General features: G+C 36.7%; 1 protein-coding gene across 3 annotated transcripts in view; it reads left to right on the top strand.

Moving 5' to 3' along the window:
* ATRNL1 (attractin like 1) overlaps nucleotides 1–24,931 on the top strand; it is a 430,796-nt gene that overhangs the window by 50,274 nt on the left and 355,591 nt on the right. For all 3 annotated transcript variants that reach the window (XM_066323527.1, XM_066323528.1, XM_066323529.1), the window contains exons 6-9: nucleotides 4,734–4,908; nucleotides 6,006–6,093; nucleotides 17,006–17,261; nucleotides 22,655–22,838. In XM_066323527.1, coding sequence (XP_066179624.1) covers nucleotides 4,734–4,908; nucleotides 6,006–6,093; nucleotides 17,006–17,261; nucleotides 22,655–22,838 — 703 coding nt within the window. The remainder of the gene's footprint in view (nucleotides 1–4,733; nucleotides 4,909–6,005; nucleotides 6,094–17,005; nucleotides 17,262–22,654; nucleotides 22,839–24,931) is intronic.

Here is a 24,931-nt window from a genome sequence, read left to right as displayed (position 1 = left end):
GAACTCAGCTGCTTCATCATGGAATGTGAGTGGGTGTGCTGAACACATATGGAAAGGTTTCAGTGCTCCTTAAAGGCTGATTTTGGGACTGATACTGTTACATAATTTTTGTAATCTACCCATAAGGCTGCTAATGAAGTCTGGTAATACAAAGGTGCAAGGTATTTAAAATATGAAGGAGAACCAGAATATCCTGCAAAAAAGTCTGCAAGTAATGTGTCAGATTTAATTACTTCAGTATGAATTGTAAGTTAATACATTTAGAGACTAAGAGTATTAAGAATTTGTTTTATAGTCATGGATTGAAATGTGGAAAGTAACATGGGAGAGGACTTGCTTGTCTAGCTCAATTAGAACATGAACTAATTAACATTATTAATTTTATGTACTGTGCAAACTACAAAGTGCCAAGTGTACTGGTAGGATGATTAGTCACAGAAATTCCAGTTAAATATATGAAAGCATTAGTAGTATGCTTCATGTTTTGTTAAGACAGTTTTATCAGTACAAATAGAAACAGAAGGAGAACCATTAGGATGGACAGGGCTATGGAAGGCACTAACGGAGCCTGGTTTGTTTGAACAGGTAAAATCAAGGCTGAGAGGGAAGAGTGTTGCTGTTTATAAACATTTGTGGGGTGTAGAGACAGGCCAGGTCTTTAAGTACAGTGATAGCATGATTGGTAGAAGAAGAAAAAAATTCCCAAATTCAGTTTGGGAATTGGAAGGAGGCTTTTGTCTTACAGCTGTGAAGTTTCTAGAAGATGTTAGCAGAGATACTGGAGCTTGGTGCCTTGCTGCCATTAGGATGGAGTCTCAGAATCTCCAGTCCAATGGGCATTGTCAGCTACAGCTGATCTCAAAGTCCCTGCTTCTTTTAGAGAGTGAGAAGCAAAACCTGTTTTTGTTCAGGATGACAAATCTTGTGTGATGTCTAACAGAGACTGTACTTGTTCTCAGTCATGAATGACTAGGAAAGCTTTCTGTGCTTCTAGCAGACAGTGCTGTGACATCTGGCCTTATCTTCTGTGCCAGCCTTGTGGGTCTGGAGGTGAGCAGTTAAAAGGTGCTGCGGAGCAGTGCCCACCCATGGCAGGCCCTGCAGCCCTTCTGGCTCCCCTGCTCAATCTGACCCTGCACATCCCCTAAGGCCAGAATGCCCTTGGATGATCCACTCTTCTGCCTGAGGAGACAAACAGGGCTGAGTAACAGCACCCAGGGGCATTTCAAGAGCTGCATCAGGATTTCTGTGTCATTCCTGGGGGAGCCTGAGTGCTGGCACAGCTTGCTGCCCTGCTGCTTTCTCTGGACAGCTCACCAGGATCTCTCTGCCTTGCCATTTTCAGCAAGACTATTTGCAGGATGGGAAGAATAATTACATACAATTGCAGAGCTGTGCAGGGTACGCCTACTGTTAGAATGCCTAGAGGGAATTACTGAGCCATTCCAGCTCAACTGGTCTGTCTGTAGGACTAGTTTCAACCATTGAGTTGTGGTAGTTGAACAATTATCTTAAAGTGATAATTCTCAACTCAAATGATTAGATAAACAAAACCAGAATAAACAACAAATACTTTTAAAATCGCTTTGTTAGATTGTATGAAGAGCACGGTGAAATTTATATTCAACACATCAATACTTCTGTTTTTTTTCTGCTGTGCTCCCAAAGGAAAAGATTGGGTTTGAAGACGATAGATGATGTTTAGTCATTTAGGTGGAAATTGATCTTATGACTTAAACTACTGGAAGGGATTGTTACTTTGGTTTTCATGAAATTCCTCAATAAATTGAAATTAGATTCTTTCTTTTGTGTAGTGGGGATAAACCACTTTTTTAAACCTATAGAATTTTTTCCTACCATAGAGGATAACGTAATTGACTTCCAGTTCAGGTTTATAAAGTTGTTTGCTGTTTTTAAAGGATTTCTCCTCCACCACCCCCGCACCCCCTCTGTGGATTGACTGACACATTAGGAAGATAAGAAAGAAACTCAATTTTAAATGAATGGAGAAAAATCATATTTGCATGAAACATAACAAAAAACCCCCCACCCATATTTTTCATTATCTTTGTTCTGCAGCTGTAGCGCTCTTTGTTGCACAGAAGGCACGCATTTAGTGAATGTGATGTTCTCTGAAGAGAATATGTATTTTTGCTGAAATAATGGTGTATGATTCAAGTAGGAAAATCTATAAATTATATTTATGTCCTGCATTTACCTTGCTTTTATAAAGCAATAGCCATACAAAAGAATTTGCTTTTTAAACGACGTTTTGGTAGAGACCAGTACTATTCTATTGTTTTGCATTTTTGCAGCTCTATATTCCATTTTTGTCCCGATTGATACATAACGTGGTCAGTCCTTGCCCATAGCAGTGGGGTTGGAGCTGATCTTTCAGGCTCCTTCCAGCCCAGGGCTTTCTCTGAGACGATGGACAGTGGTGTTCCTGCGTTCCCTGTCACCTTTCCTGCCGTTCAGTTCTGATGAAGCACTGAGGCTGGAAGAGGGCTGTCTGTGACATTCTTTCCATCACTGATCTGGCTAAGAGTTTTTGCTTTCTTAGCCTAGTATGAGGCGGTTTTCTCGCGTTCGTTGTGGTGCAGTCGGTGCCAGGTGTCCGTGTGTGGATGCGCCGCAGGAATTCTGCCTTTGTTCCCCGCTCGCCACCAGAGGTCCCTGCTGGCCACCACATCCCGGTGCCCGGAGGCTGCTGGTGACAACCGAGAGATGCGGCTGCTCCTCCTGACCTGCAGGCACCCTTTCCATCATTTTAAGCTCTTCCCTGATCAAAGAATACTTAACCAATTGTTTATTTTAAAGCCCTTTTATATTCAAATTGTTCCCTTCAGTGATTTACCAAAGTCACGGTTTTGCTGATGTTACAACTCTCATTGCAGTATCAATTATTAACGCTTAGGAAATAATATACTGAATTGTTCATACTCTCATTAGACCTCATTCAGATACCATTAATCTTTTCTGAGTAGAAGGCATAATGAACTATGGGAACTGAGTGTCTCCATCGTTCAGTGAATGGAAGGTAATTTGGATACAAGTGGGCATCATTCTTCCGTAGTGTACTGAGAAAAGTTGACAGCTGGTTGTGTACACTTTGGATGCCTGGTTGTTGTGAATAGGAAGTAACTGTAACAAGTTGCCCCCAAAATTACAATAAACACTGGAAAAACACAATCTCCCTGCACTCCCATTCCCCCAAGATAATGTTTTAGAATGATTGCAAACTTGATGTACATTACTTATTTATCTTACTTAGTGAACTTCAGCAGCTCTCTCTTCTAAAATTATGTCAGGTCTCTCCTTGACACATGTAAATCTTTGCATCTGGAGCACCCTTTACGAGGGGAGTATCTTTGCCAAAGGGATCTGATACTTTTTTACATGAAGAACTGTCTCTTGTTTGCTTTGAACGTGGCTTCTTCAAGCCGCATTTAATAAAACTCATTTCTTTATATTCAGAGAGACTGTGGATTCTCTCTTTATCACTTATTTTATAAACATCCATAATTCACTTCCAAATTTTGTTTTTTTCCAAGTGAAAAGTCAGTAGTTCAAAGGAATACAGTGTTTTCTGTAATTGGAACATCCTTATTACTCTCCTGTGAACAGTCTCCAGCACTAATCTCTTTTTTTTCAGTAGGACACAGTTTTCTAAGGTTGCACAAGCCACAAATTTATGCAGTGGGGTAACAGTATTCTCAATTCTGGCACAATTCTTTATTTTGACCGTTGCTGAGTGGTGATGTAATATTTTCATGGGCTATCCTGAGATGATCCTAAAATGTACCTTATTTAGTTTTCAGTTTAACTATGTTGAATTTTGTGTATTGTTTTATTGTTCAGTCACATGGTCAGACAGGAACTTCTGTGGTTCTTCAAAGGCCCTCCAATAATAGCCTTTATCAACAATATTTACATATATATATATATTTATATAAACAAATCTTAAATAAGATCTAGAGCATAAACTGCTGATGAAGAGATCACATTTTTGTTATTACAGAACAAATAAAAATTTGCTTTTGCTGTTCATGATTGTTATAGTCCTATAGCTAAAAATATTAGGCATTTTACTGACTTTTCTTACTTTGACAAAAATGATTGGCCAAAATATGTTTGAAAAGAATATGTAGTAGTTGTGAGTTTAGGGGCTTTGTAGAATGGTCTATAAAATGTTATAAAATTCAAATATTAAAATCATTCTTTTGATAAGCATTTGATAGTGTATTTTCTTCCTGAAAAATGATGCAGAATGGCATTTGCAAAAGGCAAATTTTTACTTCTAAGATTTAATATAGTATAATGCATATTAGAACTCGTTTATTTGCTTTGATATAAATATATTCTGGTTCAGATAGAGTATAGGTTTTCTCCGAAAACCATACAGTTCTAAAAGTTTTAGACCTAAATGATAGGTCATTTAAAAATGTGATGCTTCGTGCCTTTCTTTCAATTTGTGACTCACAGTCTGTTTTCTGAGAAGAATGCAGAAATGAATTGTTATTATTTGCGCTAATCTAATGTTTTCAATTAGATTGACATCCCATGTTGTCAATTTTTTCATTGAGCATCTGTTAAACATAAAAGCGTACAACATATTTTATCAGAATGAGCAATCCTGACATCTGTAATTAAGCCTCCCCTGTTTCTGCTTTATTGGCTTCAGCATCCCCGTCTAACAGATTGTACAAATTGCACATTTGTTTACAAAACAGGTCCAGATTGTTCTCTGAACGTCCCCTCCACGGAGTCTTACTGGATTCTGCCCAATGTAAAGCCCTTCAGCCCCTCCGTGGGCCGTGCTTCCCACAAGGCTGTCCTCCATGGGAAGTTCATGTGGGTGATCGGTGGATACACCTTTAACTACAGCTCCTTCCAAATGGTCTTGAAGTGAGTGATTTCTCCTTTGCCACGTCTTTTCTGGTGGGGCTTAGGGAAAACAGTTCCTACCAGGGAGGCAGCTTCTAATTTAGATGAAAGGTTGATGTCTTTTTTAGATTCTTTATTAATGGTCTGATTTTATGCTTGTAATTTTTTTATGATTATAGAAAGGGAAAATATGGGCAACATCAAACTGTAGGTGATATTTATATGTACTCCAGTTTGGTGAAAAACTGCAAAACATAAAGAGCTTTGTGGTGATAAAACAGTGAAAGAAATTCACTGCTGATATTTTCATTTTGAGAGCCATGCGCATTATTGATGTTAATTTATGGTTACGGGACTCTTGTATTTAGTGCTTGCACTTTGCCTGCTGGTGCCATGCCAGTAGGATCAGGCAGGTCACCTGTATTCCACTTTTTTATATTTATGGCAGTTTATATGTGTATCTATTGATCAACTATTGAAAACAAAGTTGAAGCAGCTGTGAATAGGACCCAGGTGATTTGGATGGTAACTTCATATGTAGAGGCCCTAAATGTGGCAAATGCAAGTATTAAAATATATCTATTAGCATATTATTAGCATGTTTACTTATCCTGTTGTTGTCTACCTGTTGCTTTCTTCCACACACTCAGAACAAATCCCATCACCTTTTTGATTTTTCTTTTCTACCTTTGTAATTTATTTTTTTACCTCTCTTATCTCTTTATTTTGTATTGATTAATTAATGAAAATATAATGGAAATTAAAATCAACCACATGGTTAACAGAGTGCCCAACAGTAAATCTTCAGAGTAATGCAAAAGCATGTGGTATGAGCAGTTTGGTGGGATGGAGTTTTTAATGTGATAACAGAAAAAGTCTTGTGATTTTTGTTAGTTACTCCTATTTTCTGAGATTGTTGGTGGGTCCCTTAAAGAGCTGCTCCTGTTTTGCTTGAGGAATATTTAGTGCACTGTCACAAATTAGTGCACTGTTGTAGTACTTCAGAGGGTCCTGTTGCCCCACTAAGAAATTACTATCAGAGTTAGAGTTAGTTTGAACATACAAGCCCTTCTATTTCCTTTGCAGGTTGAAAATGTTTTTTTCTGTTTCTCTCCTAGCTACAATTTGGAAAGCAGTATATGGAATGTAGTTCCTGTATCCAAAGGGCCACTCCAGAGATATGGACACACTCTTGCTTTGTATCAGGTTTGGACTGACCAATGTTCTGTATAATATATTTATATATGTGCGCAGTTAGTGATCTTTAATTGAGTCACCATGAGCAGAGACTTTCACGGTTAATTTAATTTCTAAATATTTTGTATTAATGTTTTCTTCAATACTTAGGTGTATTGCATGGTTTTTGGAACAGAGATTGTGCAATACTTCTCAATCACTGCGCTGACCATAATAAGAGTTCAACCTGCCAATAAAAGGCAGAGGCATGTGTGTGAGATGTAACTGGGGTTGTGGCAGTGCTCTTGCTCACCAGGCACCATCCTCAGGGGCTGAACCCCACAGGCAGAGACAGCTGCTGGTGGCAGGGTCCTTTGGCAAGCGATGGCCCAGGTGTGGGGGCTGTTCAGGGAATCCAGGAGCACAAGGAGACGGGGCTGGAGAGAAGGCTACAACATATACCTGTGGGGGCTATCAGGGACACAAGCAACAAAGGGTGACAGGCTTCTTAGCTGTGACAGAGAAATACAGAATTGGTGTGGCAATTTTTCATTTGTTTGCATAAGGCACCCCCAGCAGGGCAGACAAACAGGATTGTATCAAGTTGGACCAAAGTGCTCATCTCGCCTGGTAACACCTCTGGAATAATGGGTAACGGTCAATGCCTAGGGAAGAATATAAGAAAAAATGACAGGAATTTACAGAGGCTTCCTCAGAATACTGTCCTACTTTGCAGCTGGGATTTCCTAAAATAAGATAGTGTTTTTGTGGAAAAATTATGAATCCTTGTTGTTGTTGTTGTTGTTGGTTGTCGTCCCCCCCCCCTCAATTTTTGGACCGTGTATTTTAACATTAACATCATCCTGTGCCTAAGAATTCCAGAATATTTTTTAAGAAATACAGCCTTTTCAGAAACTGGTACTAGCTAGTTTAATTTTGATAATCCCTACTTTTTATTCTCCATTTATTTCCTCATACTACTCGAGATTTTCTGTAAGGCTATCACATCCTCTACCATTTCTTTTTCATACTGAAAATTTCTTGTGTTTTTAATAATTCTCTATAAGGCAGATATTTCATACCTTAGATAACATGGTACCATTGCCTTTACCTCTTCTAATTCTGTTATATCCCTTTTGAAAAACAAGGAATCACAGTCTTTAGTGTGTTTTTACCTCAGAGATTGATGTCATAGGGAGTTCAGGGTATAATTCTTTTCCTGTTAATTCCTTAGGGTACTTAAGCTTTTTTAAAATCTGCTGTTGGCTTTGAATTGGTATTTTTTACAGAAATGGCAGTTACATCCTCAGAATCTCATTCTAGGCAACTCATAACCCATCCCCATATGTTTAGGCTTTAAATCGTTTTTTCACATAGGCATCTTTTCACCCTTATGCATGTGAGCATTTATTTACTCTTTTAATTTTTCTTGTATTGCACATGCAGTATTAGGAGATTCTTCTGCAATTATTTGTGTTTAACCCATTGTCTTAGCTATTTTAAATAGCATAGTATAGTCAAAAGGTTTTGCTGTTTTTCCACTCATCCCTATGCCAGCTTGTTTTTTTAACATATTGAACAAGCTAATCCCAGTTGCACATGTCTGTAGGACAGCACTAATGACCTTTATTCATTTAAGAAATTGCTATTTTTCCCCCCAAACTTTATTTTATAGACTTAATTAGCCTTGTGTTGTCTACTTTCCATGTTCTAGAACATCTTGGTTCCTTTAGGGCATGAGGAATATTATCAAACATCTTTCAGAAATTTCAGGTACACGTATCATCTGGACCTTTGATTTCTTCAGAAAAAGCCAGTGCTTTATTTGCAAGATATAACTTCCCTTTTCAAAAATTCATAGAATTTTTCTTCATCTATTTGTCTGTTTCACTCACTGAATTCTGTCCTTTCTGCTTCACCCTTACCAGTCTTTTGGTATGGACACATTTTTAAGCAGGTATTTGCATACTACAGACAGGGTTCTTTAATTTCTTCAGAACTGATTCCAGGGACTTTATTTGCCAGGCTTGGGGGGTTTTTTTTCCTACTGTAACTTTCTGTTTTTAGCTTTTGTTATGGAAATATCTGTAAAGTCTACCATGAAGAACTCATGTGGGAAAGTTAGCCTCATTTTATTGCTGTGGCTTTCAGTTCTCAGAATACTCCTTCAGACAGTCTGTTGGCACCATAAAGTATCTAGTTAGGTGTATTGCTAATGCATTTGAAAAGTGATGTCTTAGTACCTCATATATAAATTTTGGAGGCATCTCATTAAAGGTGTTTCATATCTTGCCTTGGTGTAAGTCTGTTTTAATCTGATGGAGTTTCTGAACTTTGTTTTGAGCTCTACATTTTCTTCTAAGTTTCCGTGATCCTTCTGTTAAATTAAACTTTATTTATTTCGTTACTCGTAATGGAAAGTTTTGTTTTCTTTTTCAAATAGGAAGTGTTCTTGTAATCTGAGCAAAAATGTCTAGCAATGTCTTAAAATTAACTTTTTCACATTTTTCGTATTTTTCTTTTGACGGTTTTACCCTTTCAGTTGTACATTTTAGTTTCTTTTTATGTTTGGTCTTCTTTTATATAGTGAGTGCTTCCTCTAAGAGGAACTGAAGGAATGGGTTGATACTTTGTTTTGTCTTGTTTTCCTGGTGTCTGTTGTTCTTCCAAAGATGTTGAATCTGTGTGTGGGGTGGTGAATATTGTAGAGATGTTTTCAGTAGTAATATAAACTAGATTTTGTGCATGCCCTAAGATCAACTCAAAGCTTGCTTTTCTTTCTGTCAGTTCCCTGATTCATTACTAATGTATTATCTGTTCTCTGAAAGGTCAGATCTTTTTGACCAGTGACTTTGATTATTACAGTTCTTGTAGAATGTGGACTTTTTAGTCAGGAAACATTTGAGTAATGTATCATTTAGCAGCTCAGAATAAAGACTTAAAATGTAATTTAACCTTTTCATTTGGCAGTGCTAATATTTTCTTGAGACATTCCAAACTAAAGGGTAACCATTTTAGAAATCCTTTCACCAGCAGATATTAAATATGAGAGATCTGTGTTAATTCAGACATCTCTTTGGATCTCAGTGAAGAAGTGCAACTTGTGTTAATGATGAAAGCTGCAAGGAAAAGTATAGTGAAGAAGCTGTGGCTGTTGTTGAAGACATGTTAATTAGCATTTTGGAATCACTAATAATGAACCTTTGTGAAATAATTAACTACTATGCTGCTTGTACTAGTGGTTATGTCAAATATCGGAAGCTACATGGGCCAAAAGGAGTTGATCATGCATGTCAAAGAAATTTTAGGGGGAAAAAGTATGCCCTTCTGGAGTAAGTTCTTACATTAACTTGTTAGAATAAAGTTCTGATATTTGTCTATTTAGATCTTCAATCTCTTGGGGAAAAAAACAAACAAACAACAAACAAACAAAACAAAACAAAAAACCAGAAAAAATAATTTAGAGTGAAGAGCAGTAGAACATAATGCCTAGAGATGGCAGCTTTGAGCTGTGTTTTCAGCTCTGTGCCAGTAATTGTGTAATGTTTCCTTTATGGTTGATAGGAAAAAATATCCACAGAGAAGAAATTAGATTAAGTTTTTGACTTGAGCTCCTGAGATTTCAAAGCCTAGAGCTGGGCTGGAGTGAGAACACAGGGCCAGTGTTGCCCGATTGTGGTGCAAGGTAAATTGCAGCTGTGATTGACTCTGTGGAGAATGGAGTAAGTTACTTTATTTCCCTCAGAAAACTTCTTCGGTAAGAATTGAAGTACTGTTCTTCTTTATTCTGAAGAAAAGAAGATCTGAGGACTCCCACTGATGTGTAGTTATAACAAATCCTCAAGACTTTTTATGCATTGATAGTGGAGAGACCATAAAAGAGCTCTTACTTTTAGACCACCTAAGCTGTTAAATAGTGCTCAGGCTGATTATTGGAAAGATGCTGTTAACATGTGGTTCCACTGTCTCTCAGAAATTGTATTTAGTTTCTGGCACCTCAATGCTGAAAATACCATTTCAATACATTTCAAATATATTTTGAAATAATTTATATAAGAAATAGGTTTATAAAGAGACTGGAGGAAATGACTTGTGAGGTTTTTAGAGTAGGTGCATACAGCTTTGATAAATGTGACTTAGGTGGGGAGTTAGAGGAAATTCCAAAATTCTAGATCCCTGGAATCAAGGAGGAAGGGAGTTGCCTGCAAGGTATATATGTGGTCACCTCTGGGACTTTACTCAGTATATTTTTAGTAGTGTCATCAACATTGGTTGAATTTGACCTCATAGTTGAACTGTTGGTGCTGGTCCCAAGACAGTGGAAGGATGGCTGGGCTTTGGTGTTCGTTTTCTTTGAGACTGGCAATAGAGATGAAGCAGGCAAGCTGATGTTGTAGTAACCATAAAGTACACAGACCATTTTATACAGAGTCAAATTTAATTTAACTCATTTGAATTTTATGAACGTTACTTCCACTTTTAAAACTTTATTAAAAGAGAGTAATTGTTTTGATTCTTTTACAAATTAATTGGTATTGATGTTGAGTCTGTATATATCTTCTGGTATTTTTATTAGTCTCATCAAAAGCTAGTGTTAACAGAGCAAAAAAGAGTAAAAACTTTTCCTACTTTATTATGAACAAGATAAAATCACCATTTCGTTTATTGTTATTCTTTTACTGCTTATTTTTGTTGGCTATTGTAGTGTAATTTGAATAGCACTGGTAATACAAAAGTATTTTCTAACTATTCTATTAAGTAGCTATTGGTAAGTTGTACCAGCAATTTCTGTAGTTTTACTGTTCTGTGACTTTGAGTTATGTCTTTGCACAACTTGCTCTCTTATTCTGATTTGCAGATCTCAGAACTGTGAGAAGTAGGTGAGATGAGCTGCCCTACACTTTTTGTATGTAGTCTTGAGAAAAGTCTATTCAGAGTTCCCTTCTATTCATCAAGGGATTGGTTCTTTATGTAGAAGTGTCATATTTTTCATTCCTGGTTTCAGTGTTATATTCCAGTTGGGCTTGAAAGTGAAGTCCAGGTAAAGTCACCTTTAACTAAATCCAGCAGCCATTGGAAAACTGCAAATAGTGAAGAAAAAAGTGACAACAATCTTGATTAGGTTGACCTCCTTACGACCGATGTGGTGCAGTATTGTCTTGACCTAGAATTTGGTCCTGTTTGGAACATAAATTAAAATGTTCCTATTTTGTAACTTACTCAGGTTCTTATTCAGAGAGGATGTAGTCCCACAACAAACTAAGAATTAATAAATCAGGCTTCAGGGGGAAGAGTTAAGTGAAGACTGCTTTCCAGTCTGTCAGACCTAATGGGAGGATTACTGAATCAAGTAGAAATGTAACTAATTTTTAATTTTGATATGACACGGAATGTCCTTGATACTGTTAACCATATTAAAGGAGATAACAACAGTTTGTGGAAAGGAAGATGAGACAGTCTTAAAGTAGGTGGTTCATGTTGAATACAAACAAAAGGCTTGTGGTGGACGAGTTATTGCCAGATGACATTTGGTGAGACTTGTATTTTGCTTGCAAAAAAAAATTCGAGAATTTCTTTGATGATGTACCAATTTGACTAAACTTGTAGAAATTTCAGGCAGAGGTACAGAGAACAAAAATCCTAATAAATGTTATAGTTCTGTTAGTCTACGTTAAGTTAATTTCAATACCAAGGTGTGGATATAGTCTAGGAGAGAAAAAAGATTGATGATCTTGTTTCAAGAAAATAGACAATGATTGTTCATGTGGTTTGTGAGTAGCATTTCTTTGACCAGTTCTTCAGGAATAGTTCAGATTTGTATAAGAATTAAGACAGAAAAACTCATTTCTAAGAGAGAAACTTTTCTATGTAGCAATGATACAGTTAAGAAATAAAAAATGAAAATTATGTGGTTATTTTAATGTGATTAACTTGCTTCCAATTCATTAGAATTGGATTATAAATTACCCCTTTGTTGCAGGTTTTTTAACACTTTTTTTAGTGGTATCTACCAGATAAGATTCTTTTGGAATGCAGGCAGGATTTGCATAAGAGTGTGTCATTCCAAGGTACAGCCTGAGCAGCTGAGTATTGTTCCTTTAGGAAAAAGAAAAATTGTCAAGTCTTAGGAATAAAAATATGATAAGTTTTAGAAGTCTTGAATTACTGCATTTATATGAAATATAAAATCAATATTAACACTGAGATAAGGTGTAGGGGAGAGAACATGTCTAAGGTCAATAGAACAAATTATTTTGACTGTTCAGGATTCAATGTGAAGTGTGTACAAGTCTTACCCTGCTGTGGTCTATTGATTGGGACTTAAAGGACAAGTGGGTGCTCCTGGTTTTTTGGTGATTTTTTTAAACCATCCTCCTTGATTGGTTTAATATTTCCTCAATGTAAGATACTCCTCTGCCAAGGATCTTTGACCAACCTCTTCCAGTATTGACCATTCTCAATGAGAAATGTTTATTCCTATATTTAAATTGAACTTCTTGTAATCCAAATTGTGCACATCACATCTGGTTTATTTGCTGGATTACCTTGGGAAGAGTCTGACTCCCTCTTTTTTAAACCTGTCCCAACAGGCATTTAATTTTATTTGAATTATTTGGTTATTTAACAAACATTGTCTCCAAAGATGATGATGGTATCAATAAGATGAAGAAATTAAGAGGAATTTTATGGCTGTTAGTTGTATTGATTCTTACAGCATTCAAATTGCGACACTATATTTGAGTTATTCTTTTGGTCTTATTTTGTCCAGTCAAAAATGTGCATGTCATTCATTACTCTATAAGAGAAATCCTAGATCAAAGAATGTTTTCTTCCCTCTTTAAATCAGTTAAACAGTGATTTAACTGTTTTATTCAAATCCTGTCTTTGGTCTGATCATTCCTGCCTTCCGCTGTCATCCTCTCTGTCCAATATGCACACTCAAATATTTACAGATCATATACCTTTTGTCATTTTTTTTAAATCATTATGGTTCATCAAAGTTTTCCACTATAGTAGTTGTTTTTCAGGGAAAAAATGTGATTTGAGAAAATGAAAACAATTACTGGAAGGTTTTGGTTCCATTGACGCAAACAGGAGCTGCACTGGCTGTTGTGTTGGCTTGGACCTGAGCACCTGCCAAGAAATCAACTGATGTGATCTGTAGGTGGGAATGTCATGATTGAGAGAGCTGTCAACCTGCTCTGTTTACAGGAAGAAATTTCTCATTTTTCTGGAATTTCCTACTGAGCAGGAACTCTGAAGTTCAATGAACAATGTACTTTTCTATACTTCAATTTGCATAAATAGTCATAGGATATTTTGGTTTAAAAACCACAAGGTCTTTGAAGGTTCCCATAACTTCTTAGAGAATGTTTCTCATATGATGTAATATATCAAATATGGCCAAGGTTAAATTACTGAGTAAATGCTCAACTTTTCTATCTCACACTCTAATTGAAAGTTTTGGTTTTGATGTGTGGTATCAGAACTTTAAAATATGAATGTGTTGGTGGCCTTGTATCTTCTTGGTGCTTATCTGCCTGTTTTGTTATCTCTTCCATGGAAAAATCTGCTTCTTGTCCTTCTCTAGACTGAGGACAATTTTAAGATATTTAATTTGGGCCTGATTCTTCACACTTTCTTTGCACTAATTTCACTAAGACTCTCAATTTTATTTTTTTGTTGCCTTTTAAAAGAATATTTATTAGTTTACTTTGCAGTCCTGGCTGGTTTGCTGTCTTATAAGCAAATATCTACTATGCTTAATTCAAGTAAATGTCAGCAGTGTTTGTGTACTAGCATACTTTAAACTCTGCATCTTCTGTGTTGTGTCTTCCAGAAAGCCTCACCTTTAGCATATACCTTGATTAATACTTAGTATAGAAGTAATTTATAAAGGTAGTATAAAGTTTATGAAGGGATTCCATCTTTTCTGTCATGATTTTTATGCTGCATAGGACTCGTATAGTTTGCACTCGTATAGTTCCTACAATCCATTCCTGTTAAGGCTTTCTAAATAAATGTCTGTCTTCATGTGCTTAGGAGGTTGGGTTTTCTCCTGTATAAGTATGCATGTAATATTTTTTTAATTTCAGTTCAGTATTTCTTCCACTAACTTTGGTCTCTCAGCTTTTTTTCTCTGTGTTCAGCTGATCATCATTTACTTTAAAAGTGTTTTTCACCAGTGCTAGGAGCTTCTTAATCTCAGAAATAGCCCTTAGCAAAGCTTAGTTAAATCTGGTTTTGTGGCTGATAAAGCAGTTGTCATGACCTTCTTGTCTTTTTCTCTATGAATATTCTTGTACACAGGATCTGCTGTGTCACCTAAAAGATTGCTCCTCATGGAAGTGTTCTTTTATCTGAACTTTGAATCATTTAAGCAGAACTGTGAGGAGGACTTTGCTATTGTCAGCTGTCTGAGAAATCATTTCAAAGTTCATGCAGTTCTTTAGGTCCTTTTTTTTTTTTTTTTTAACGAGTGTCTATCCTCAGTGTCAGAAATATTTTTTTAAATACTGTTTTACAGCCCCTGCAGCTCCCTAATTAGCTCCCTCTTTATGCCATAGTCAGTTATCAGCATCTGAAAATAAGTATTTCACAATTTTCGTGATGCCTACTTGACTTTGGAGGTCTATGTGGTATTGTAAGGAATGAGCCGTATAGGATCCTTGAAGAGGAATATTTGTTCAAGCCATTCCTTTGGATCAGTGCATATCCTTCTTCAGTTTTTGTGGGTCTTTACCAAGCTCTTTTGAAATGTTTTATCTCCTAGGAAAAGAATGGTTTCAGATACATATCTCTCTAATCCTACTACAAATTCCTTCTGTGAACATCTTTTCTTCAAACACCACCAGTAGCACAGAGTATCCCTGCATAGGAATGATTTAAATTCCAAATTGAGGAATGTTCACCTGCCTCGAATGAAAAAACCAGTTGAATGTTTTACAAAACTTCAAGTGTACTGTTGGTATATTAGGATATATTGGAGAGTTGGTTAGGTATTTGCTGACTAATCTCTCTGGGTAATGAGAAGTCTTTTCTTAGAATTCTGGGCTGATCCTTACCATCAACCATGGATATACGGGACAGTGTTATAACCCTCTGAAACCTTTGTTTTGCTGGACTAACAAGACTTGCCATTCTGTTAATCACATATATTTGCAATGCTTGCCTATTCATAGAGTCAAGAGTTCCTCTTTCTTGATGTGTATGATGATAACAATCTGAAATTTATATTTCTGTGTTTACAAATCCATCAACTCCTTTTACAACTCTGAAATTTTTGCATGATTGATGCAGAAACTTCTTCGGTAGTTCCCTTATCTTCCAGCCTCTTTTTCTGAGTATCTTATGCCAAGTCAAACTTTTACAAATGTGCTAAACCTTCAGCTTCCTTTAAAAAAAAAATTAAATTAATTTCAGCTTGGAAAGGGTTAGTTTAGGGTAAGCCCCAGAATATGGCATTGTAGAATGCAGAAGACAACTGTACAGCAGGCAAATGGGATGCAGAGTGCGTGGGGTGGTTATGTCCTAGCAAAGACTGAGTATCTCAGAACCAAAGGAAGTTTTTTCCACCCAGTATAAACTGTCCTTGAGCAAGTCTGTGAAGCCAACAATCTGGAATTTGTTCTGTGACTTTGCATACCTTGGCTTGCAAATCCAGATGAAGCAAAATTCGGTAGGATTTGCTTTCAGTCAATATTTAAGTGGATCACTCATTACTTACCACAACTTTGCTGTTTGAGGTGTGTGGTTCATGATGGCTGGAATATCTGTTTTGCATTCCTTAAAAAGAACTCAAAGTACTCTCCTATGGGACTTGATTTTAGTAAATGTGCTCAAGAGGAGCCAGCCACATCCTGGACTTCATCAAGAGCAGCAGGACCAGCACGTTGAGGGAGGTGATTCTGCCTGTCTGCTCTGCTCTCATGGAGCCCTGTGTCCAGCTCTGGGACACCCAGCATAAGAAGCTAGTCTTCCTCCTCAGGAGGGGCCACCGAGGTGATCAGATGTCTGAAGCACCTCTCCAAGAAGACAGGCTGGAAGAACTGGGGTTGTTCAGCCAGGAGAAGGCTCTGGTGACACCTTATAGCACCTTCCTGTACCTAAAAGGGCTACAAGAGAGCTGGATGGTGATGTTTTACAAGGGATTGGTGTGGTAGGACAAGGGGAGATGGCTTCAAACTGTGTTGAGAGCAGGTTTGGTTTAGGAGCTGGTAAGAAGTTTTTCAGTGTGAGGGTGGTGGGTTCCTGGCACAGGTTGCCCAGAGAAGCTGTCGCATCCCTGGAAGTGTCCAAGGTGGGGTTGAACAAACTGGGATAGTGGGAGGTGTCCCTGCCCATGGTGGTGGGAATGGAAGAAAATTATTTGTAAGGCACCTTACAACCCAGATAATTTTATGATTCCATATATGCATTGTCGCTTTTCTTTGTGTTGTGGTGACTGGATTTTTTCAGAACTTAAATTACTTTTCTAGTAGGGGAGGATGTGCTCTTTTGTGCATGTGCTGAATGAAATCCCCATAGACTGAATGTGTGGAAAATCACATTTTAATTCTGTGAACTGTTCCTTAAGAAAACAATATAATATTCTTTCTGTTTAGCTTTTTTTAAAATAGAATGCTCCAGTATGGATTAGAAGAGCCATGTAATTAAAGGTTTTCTGGTTGAAATAATCTCTTTGAGATTCATTTTGGTGTCATTTTCATGGCTAGGTTTATTTTTCAGAGAAATAGACTCCTTATCATTGTTGGTTTAGTTTAAGTATCATTGTCTGGGATTAGTGTCTGATATTGAGCTGGTTAATGTAAGATTAAATGTGAAGATTTAAGTCAGATTGCTCAGTTATGAAATATTGCTCAGCAGAGTAGTATGCAGTTCAGATATTACCTTTCTGTAATCCATTATTTGCTTTCTCCTCTCTCCTCTCCCATTTTTACAGGAAGACATCTACATGTATGGAGGCAAAATTGAAACGAGTTATGGCAATGTCACTGATGAACTGTGGGTTTTCAACATACCCAGTCAGACATGGAGTACCAGAATTCCTGCAGTCCTTGTCCATGGACAGCAATATGCTGTGGAAGGTCATTCAGCACACATCGTAGAGCTGGACAGCAGAGATGTGGTTATGATTGTAATCTTTGGATATTCCTCCATATATGGTTACACAAGCATTGTGCAAGAATACTACATCAGTAAGTCACTTTCAAATCATTTTGATCATGTAGTGATGCAAAAAGTGCTGGGGTTTCTTTAAGTGAAAATAAGGGATTTTTTTTTTTTATTTTCAGAAAGAAAAATGTGTATTTTCCAAAATAAAGAAAGCCTCACCTTTTTTCCTTCAGGTTATGTACATAATTATTTTCAAGTGATAGCATTTCATGTGTGTTGCATTGGAGCACCATGACTTTTTCCATTTTTATACATGGTTGTGGTACCCTAAAGGGGATAAAAATTGAAAATAGAAAAGTCAGAGGTAATAATTGAAAATGAATTCTAATTTTCTGTAAATAACCTACCATGTCTGTCTGGGTTTCCCCTTGTGAACTGCAAGCTATTCCTAGGGGTGTTTTTAAAATGTTAAATTTAAATAAACCAAGAGAAATCTTTTTATCAGATATGTGGTACAGCTAGGATACTATTTAAATGGGATAATATTGAAAATCGATGCCTGATAAATTCTTAGGAATATTTATATGCCTACTAATTAAATTTATAGTTTTCTACTTTTGTTAAATTCCTTTTTTCTGTTGAGTTTATCTGAGTCTCTGTTATTTATGAAATTGCAGAAGGCATAACACAAAATTTCAAAGTAATACCTACATGCTAAAGGAAATAATTGTTTTCAATTGTTACATTTAACTTCTTTTTTCATGTTTGCATATTTATATAAACACTCTTTGAACAGATTTATGGACTGGGAAAATCCCTTCAAAACTCAGATGATTCTTACACTCTCCGGCATTATCTCTGATGGCAGTGTTAAAATGATATAATGAAGTTGAAAAAGGATAAAAGTGAATGGCAGTAAGAGGAAGAGCACCATAATATGCTTTATTCACACTGAAAAATTTAACTGCATAAAAGCTACTATGAAACTCTGGTCTTAGAATGACATTTCACAACAGTATTCTAAGATTTGTTAAGCATTAAGGGCCATTTTTTTGAAAAAATTACTTTCAGAAAGGTGTTTTTGGACCTATCAGAGATGTTTTTTTTTTCTGTGAAGGAAACAGTATGTCCTAGCTTTCTTCATGCTTGTTTGCTGTAATGTCTGTTGGAAAACTTTAAATGGTTTGCTTCTTCTGTTGGAACTTTAAATTATTTGCTTCTTCACATGCTACTAATTTAATATGGAGTAGAAGTACCAATTTTATTCTCACCTATTATTGTTGTTAGTTTAATTAGGAAGAAGGGAACATGATTTGTAGAGTTAAATTTTCTGCCTGGCTGATTTTATTGATGGCCGTATGGTTGAAATGGACAGCTTGTTCCTGGTTTAATTTTTTTTTTTAAATGTTGCAGCTACATTTGTGGAGGATAAACAAAACAGTGTAGTTAAGCATATACAACACACAGAAACAAAGAAAAAAAAAATCCCAAACCTTCCCTACCATGGTGATAAGTTTGGAGTAAGAGAAAGCAGTTCTCTGTCAGTTATGTGTCAATTATTCTCAAGTTTCAATGTCTCCTTTTTGAGAGTATATTTTTGTCATATTCTAGTGAGAAATTAAATTTATTAGGGAAAATGGGCTTCATTTGCATCAAATACAAAGGAAACATGTAACAGTATGAGATATTACTGTGGGAACCCATTGACTTCAGCAAGTCTCCTCATCTGATGAAGGATTGATGATTGGGGCTCACAGTGCTTTGCAGAACATGGTGAACCTGAACCATTGCTGCCACAGAGAGTTCTCATGGTTCATTTCACCTCACTGCGTCTCCCTCCTTTCCCTCCCCTCTAAGTTAAGTGAATTTTGTGGTACATTTTCCTGAATTCTGTGTTGGCCGTAGCATTTATCTAGTTTTGCAGCTGTAGCAACACATTTTTAACCATAAAATTCCAGCTGGTGGTTTGAATTAAGAATGACAGTTTTTTTGGGAGGACTTTACCAGTTCAGGATCCTAACTTAAAAGACATAGGAAGTGACAAGTATTCCTGTGAACTCGCCTGGACAGGAAATGAAATTTCATAAAAACAAGGATTTCTGACATTATAAAAAGAAAAAGAACCCAAGTTTTTAATTTCTCTGCTTGTTTTAAAAGCATATTACTTTAACATTTCCAATTGTGCTGTGTTATTGTTTCTACATGTTATCAGTAATGGCTTTTAGTCCTAATGAAGGGTATTTTTCAAGCATTTACCACATGTCTACTGAAAGGAGACATAGAGGCAGTTTATTCTTTGGTCCATATGAACTGAAACCTCTAGGATCCAGTTCTTTGATGAACTCTGCTGAACTTGGCACATGGAATTCTGCTGCTAAAGCCTTCTTTAGTTGCTGTGACCATGATTTCCATGGGATCTGGGTTAAGAAACACCTGAAGAGGTTTTAAAGAATTGTGGAAATAGCTAGCTTTTCATGAAGGTATGTAGTTATTCTTAATAAAACATGCCAATCAAAGGGGTATCTGATCTCAAAATGTCTCTGGCGTTGTCAGATTAAGGGAGAAAGTAATTTCTTTTAGAGTAAAATAAATTCTGGGATAATTGGACAGGGTTTGCAGACAGATTTTTGCCATGGAAATTTATTTCCTCTCCAAAGGTGTGGCGGCTGCTGCAGGAGGAAAAGAGCTTCCTGTTGTCCTTTCTTGCTGTGCCCAGACTTACGACTTCTGAGGAACCAGTAAATCCTGATATGGGAATTATGTGAATGATTTTACTAACTTGAACCATAAAGCTTTTCTGAGTTACTCCCCAGGGAAATTTATTTCCCTTTAGGTTAGCAGTACCTCATAAACCTTCTAAGAATCTCAATGTGAGTCTCAAGGTGAATATAATAATTGTGTTTTGTTTTAGCTGAGGTTTATAAAGGCTCCTTATATATTAAGAAACTTCTGAATAAGTCTTATGTGATTTTATTTTATTTCTTTCACATGACAGAGATTTCTTTGGATTAACATAATATCACTGTATTTTAGACTGTTTTTTTAATGGCTTTAGGAAGTAGGTTATAGATTGCTTTTGATTAGAAGTATTTCTTTGAAATAATGTAAAAAGAAATAGCCCCATGATGTGACGTGCCTCCTCTTTTTTTGTTCAAGTTAGCATAAGCTTCCTGGTTGCTTCTAAGATTTTTCAAGTTTGTCACTGTGGTAAAGTGAAGGTGGCAGACCAAGGTGCTTCTTGGACATTTTGTTCTTTTTATCTGATCTATCTGAAGGTTGTATTATAATAAGGACAGATCAGACCAATGTATCTTCCTTATTTTTATTCTATGTACTAGAGTTGAAATTTAAATCTGGAAAAAAAATTAAAAACTCCAATTTCCTTATTTCTGGCTTGTTTGTTCATGAAGCTCTTTCTGCATTTGACTTTTTAAGCTGTTGAGAATGCAGTTTCACAAGACTAATTTGGTCAATCAAGTACTTCTTATATTTATATTTCTGTATTCCTGTGATATCATGATAGAGGGGGGTCTCTGAGTATGAGAAGGGTTATGTAAACACCTTCAATAAAAACTGGATTTTTGTTAAAGAGGTACGTGAAGATTGATATCAGTAAACTGCTTCAAAAAGTCAGATCATATGCATGGTAATGTCTTTAAATATAGACCGGATGATATTTGTCTGAATGATGCAATATTCAAGATGCTGATGTGTGAATGGTTTCAAAATTGTATGTACACATTTCAATATTTGAAATTCAGGCAACTCAGCTAAAGTTTAGAATGGAAAGTAGAAGGAGCAACTGTAACACTGCTTTTGACTGTTGGTAATAGAAAGGTGTATCTGCAGGCTGACTCCTCACCAACACTCTTATAGAAATTGTATCAAGTAAATTTATTTGTTATCAAAGTAGTATGTATGTAATATGCAGTATTATCAGTACAAATTTGATATTTGTCTTCAGGATTTCCCTTCTTCATAGCTTGATAATATCCAACATGGGGATTGAAATAAAATACTGCTTACATTACACTACAGATAAATAATGTAAATAGTCTGTGTCAGCTATAAGTAGCATATTACACAAATACCACCATTCATACACACAAAAATCATCACAGTTCTTCCTCAGAATCTGTTCTTTATAACATGCCATCAGGAATTGTTGCCAAAAAGAATGTAACTTATAGAGGCAATGCATAGCAAATAGATAGAGGCATGATAGCAAAAGTAATAACTGAAAATCATGAGCCTCTTCATGAGAATCTGGAGGAAAAAGAGTTAATCTAAGCTACCTACATAATATCAGATAAAAAATGGAATGGGATTTAACCTAACTTTCAGAGGAAGCGAAGTGTATGGTGTTGTGTGCTAGCCTTGGGTAAGTCACTTTATAACGGTAGCCAGTTGAGGTTAAGAATTGGGAGACTGCTCCCTTTTGAATGTCCTTGTCCAGACTCCCTGTTCTGACAATTTCCAAGAGGCTGGAAGTGAATTACTTCTGTTTCATGTCTGTAGCACTGACTCCTAATCAACACAGGCTCTTGTGTGTAGGCTGTCTTGTGCAGGAAATACCTCCTGGCTTAATCTTTTTGTGACTTACATCATCATCTGGGAAGATGCAGGGGGAAAAAAAGATATTTTGGGGCTACAGGCAGCAAGAACTCACTTAACAGCTGTCTTTATATTTGCTATGGTAAAATATTTTCTGGTTGTGTTCTCTTCTTCAGTCATAACAGCTATTGTGGCTGGTTTTGTTTGGTGTCTCTTTGCAGTTATTAATCATGTGGTGTAAAATGTGGATTTAAATGCCAGTTTAATGAGCTGCTATCAAATTATTCTTTTGTGAGTGTTCTGCAACTGAATGGGTATATTTGCAGTTAAACAACTAAGAAACAGTGGTTGGAAATGGATTTTAGCTCAATAATTTCACGTTGCTCCCAAAGTGTCTGCCTGTATCCATGCACACTTGGAGCTGCCTTATGTTGCGTGCCTCTCACGACTCACTGCAGTTCAGTCTCTGCCAGGCTCCTCCAGACTCCCCATGACTGAGCACAGGTGTTCCTAATGAATCTGAAGGAGCTGGAACACTGACTTCTCATCAGCCATCTCTGGCGAGAATTAATCATAACTCCTAATTTCATATTTTTAAAAAGCTTTCAGCTTTTTTTTTGTTTTTGTTTGTTTAGTGCGAGTGTTGAACTCACAGGTGGGAGAGGATGAGCTACTGCCTGGCAGCTGTAACAATGATGTATTTGTGATTTGATTAAGAACAGCAGATAATAGTCTGACAACATTATCTAATTGTAGATATTTTGATACATTGGTATAGAACTGCTTCTTAAGACAAGTCCCAATACTTATTGCCGTATTTAAAATTATATTGGAAATTATTTTATATACTTTAAACTCGTAGTACTGTGATTTAGCAGTGGTAAGCCTTTAAATTATGGTGTTTTTTTAATGTCTCTTCAAGGGTCTAACTCTTGGCTTGTACCAGAAACAAAAGGAGCAATTGTTCAAGGTGGATATGGCCATACCAGTGTCTACGATGAACTGACAAAATCTATTTATGTCCATGGTGGATACAAAGCATTGCCTGGCAATAAATATGGATTGGTGGATGATCTTTACAGATATGAAGTTAATACTCGGACGTGGTAAGTTGGATTTATAATGTAGGAAACCAAGTTATAGGTTACTGAAAAAACCAGAAGTGTAGAGTAAGGTCAAAGGTGCAAAGTCATGCAGGTACCTCCATATCCTTTGCATGTTTCAGAACATCACATTCTCTGCAGCAAAATGGAAGAATTGTAGTGAGGGACTAGACCTGAGTCAAGGGATTAGTGGAGCTATTCATTGAAGGGATGGCAGGGAGGAAGCTTTGTGCATGTTCTACAAATTAGGAAAAGGTTCTCCTTTGCAGACATACCCACTGTGCAGAAATAGCACATGTGAACTGTTTCCTCCTAGTGTGAACATACTGCTGGTATATGTTACAGTGGCTGTTATTCAAAGTAGAAAACCCTAAGAACTGTGGAAGGTTATTTTTTCACAAAACTATCAGAAATAAGGGAGGAAACCTCTGGTAATATGTAGGAATCCTTAGTTATGAATGCCCTTGGTGTTTCTATTTCTATCAGTTACTTGTTCCTCAAGTTTATTGTAACTTATGAAGGCTACTTATATGTTATGTAGAGAATGTTTTTTCATCATCTCATTATGATTTGAGATCAAGAACTATTTCTTTGAACATTTTATTCTTGTGATTTAGTATTTGTTTAGAGTACTAATGGCTTCACTTTAAGCACCCAAAACTTGCTCTCAGATGTTGGAAACATGGGTTTGATTTCACAGAGGTTCTTAATACTATTGACTCATGGCATTTGGAAACATTAATACAAGATTTTTTTTTTCCTTTAAATGTATTTATAAGTTCCTGGAATTTTAATGCTTTCTTATTCTATTTTTGGAACAAAGTGGTATTTTTTCCTTTGATGGTCTGTTCAACAATAAAATAATAATAATAATTGCTGGAATATATTCATGCATTATTCATATAAAAACTAATAAAGAATATTTTGGTTGACTCTATACTAATGTAGCATTCTCTGCAGCAAAGAATTCATGTCTTTGTTTTGTGAGATTTACACTGGGAGTGAATTTTGCTATGCGACTGATTTCCTATGGGCTCAGAGGGATGGAGTAATGACATGTAGTAATAAAATCTGAATCTTTGTTTGCTGTATCTTTGACACCTTATGATTAGCATTCAAAGCACTTGGTGAGGTAAGAGACTGAATGTGGCACTGGATAGATGTGGTAGGAGGAAGAGTTGGAATTTTGATGTCTCTCATGCCCATGTCCATCCCATTTGCTGGTCCGCACTGTTTGTCTCTCACGCTCATTCCATTTCTGTGGCTGATCTGGCAGAGGTTCATAGGCTTCAGTAGGTTGAGGTATACAAATCTGGTTGCCTGTTCAACTCAGTTGCATGTAGGTTTTCATTTCTTAATATCAAACTAAAAAGCTTTATGTTTCTTGGAATGTGAGGGGGCAATATTTTAATTCCTAGTGGGAGCTGTATTCCTATACACCACGGGGAATTACAGTGGGGATAATACCTGCACTGCCTTGCATTACTGCCCCGCTGCTGCAGTGGGGCACAATGTGGAGTAGGATTTGGATAATGGCCTGAAGCAGTGGAGGCACCTGCTGGCTCCTGGGTATTTGTGTTGCCATTACAGAGTTGTGCTGCTGTGTGCAGCACTTGGCACTGGCGTGGTTAACATGGACTAATGTTTGCAGATACACGAATATGTGCATAAATAATGGATTCAGGGGAGTGTGTGCTGAGACTCTCACAGAATTTGCATGGGGTTGATATGTGTTGGAGAGTGCTCTAGATTGCCCTCATTCGTGATGCTAATGAACAGTGAAAATCGTGGCCAAATTAACAAACTTGCAGTTCTGCTGAATCTTGAGGAAAAGTTGCTGTTACTTGGAGGGATGAAACTTAGCAAAGATTGTAGGGAAAAAAAAAAAAAAACAAAACAACAACAACAAAAAAACCCTCGCTATGGTAGGAACCAGGAGTAGGGCAACACAGTTGGGTCACAAGTAGAAAAGTGAGTAGCCAAATAAAGAAAACCTGTGGAGATTTTTTGTATCCACTGTGTAGAGGAGAGTCCTTAGTTTTCCCCAGAACAGTGTATATCTCTTCAGGCCTTTAGTGATTGACACAACTGTTTGT

This window comes from Sylvia atricapilla, chromosome 8 (assembly GCF_009819655.1).
Source record: "Sylvia atricapilla isolate bSylAtr1 chromosome 8, bSylAtr1.pri, whole genome shotgun sequence".
Lineage (NCBI taxonomy): Eukaryota > Metazoa > Chordata > Aves > Passeriformes > Sylviidae > Sylvia > Sylvia atricapilla.
This window is presented reverse-complemented; position numbering and strand designations above follow the sequence as displayed.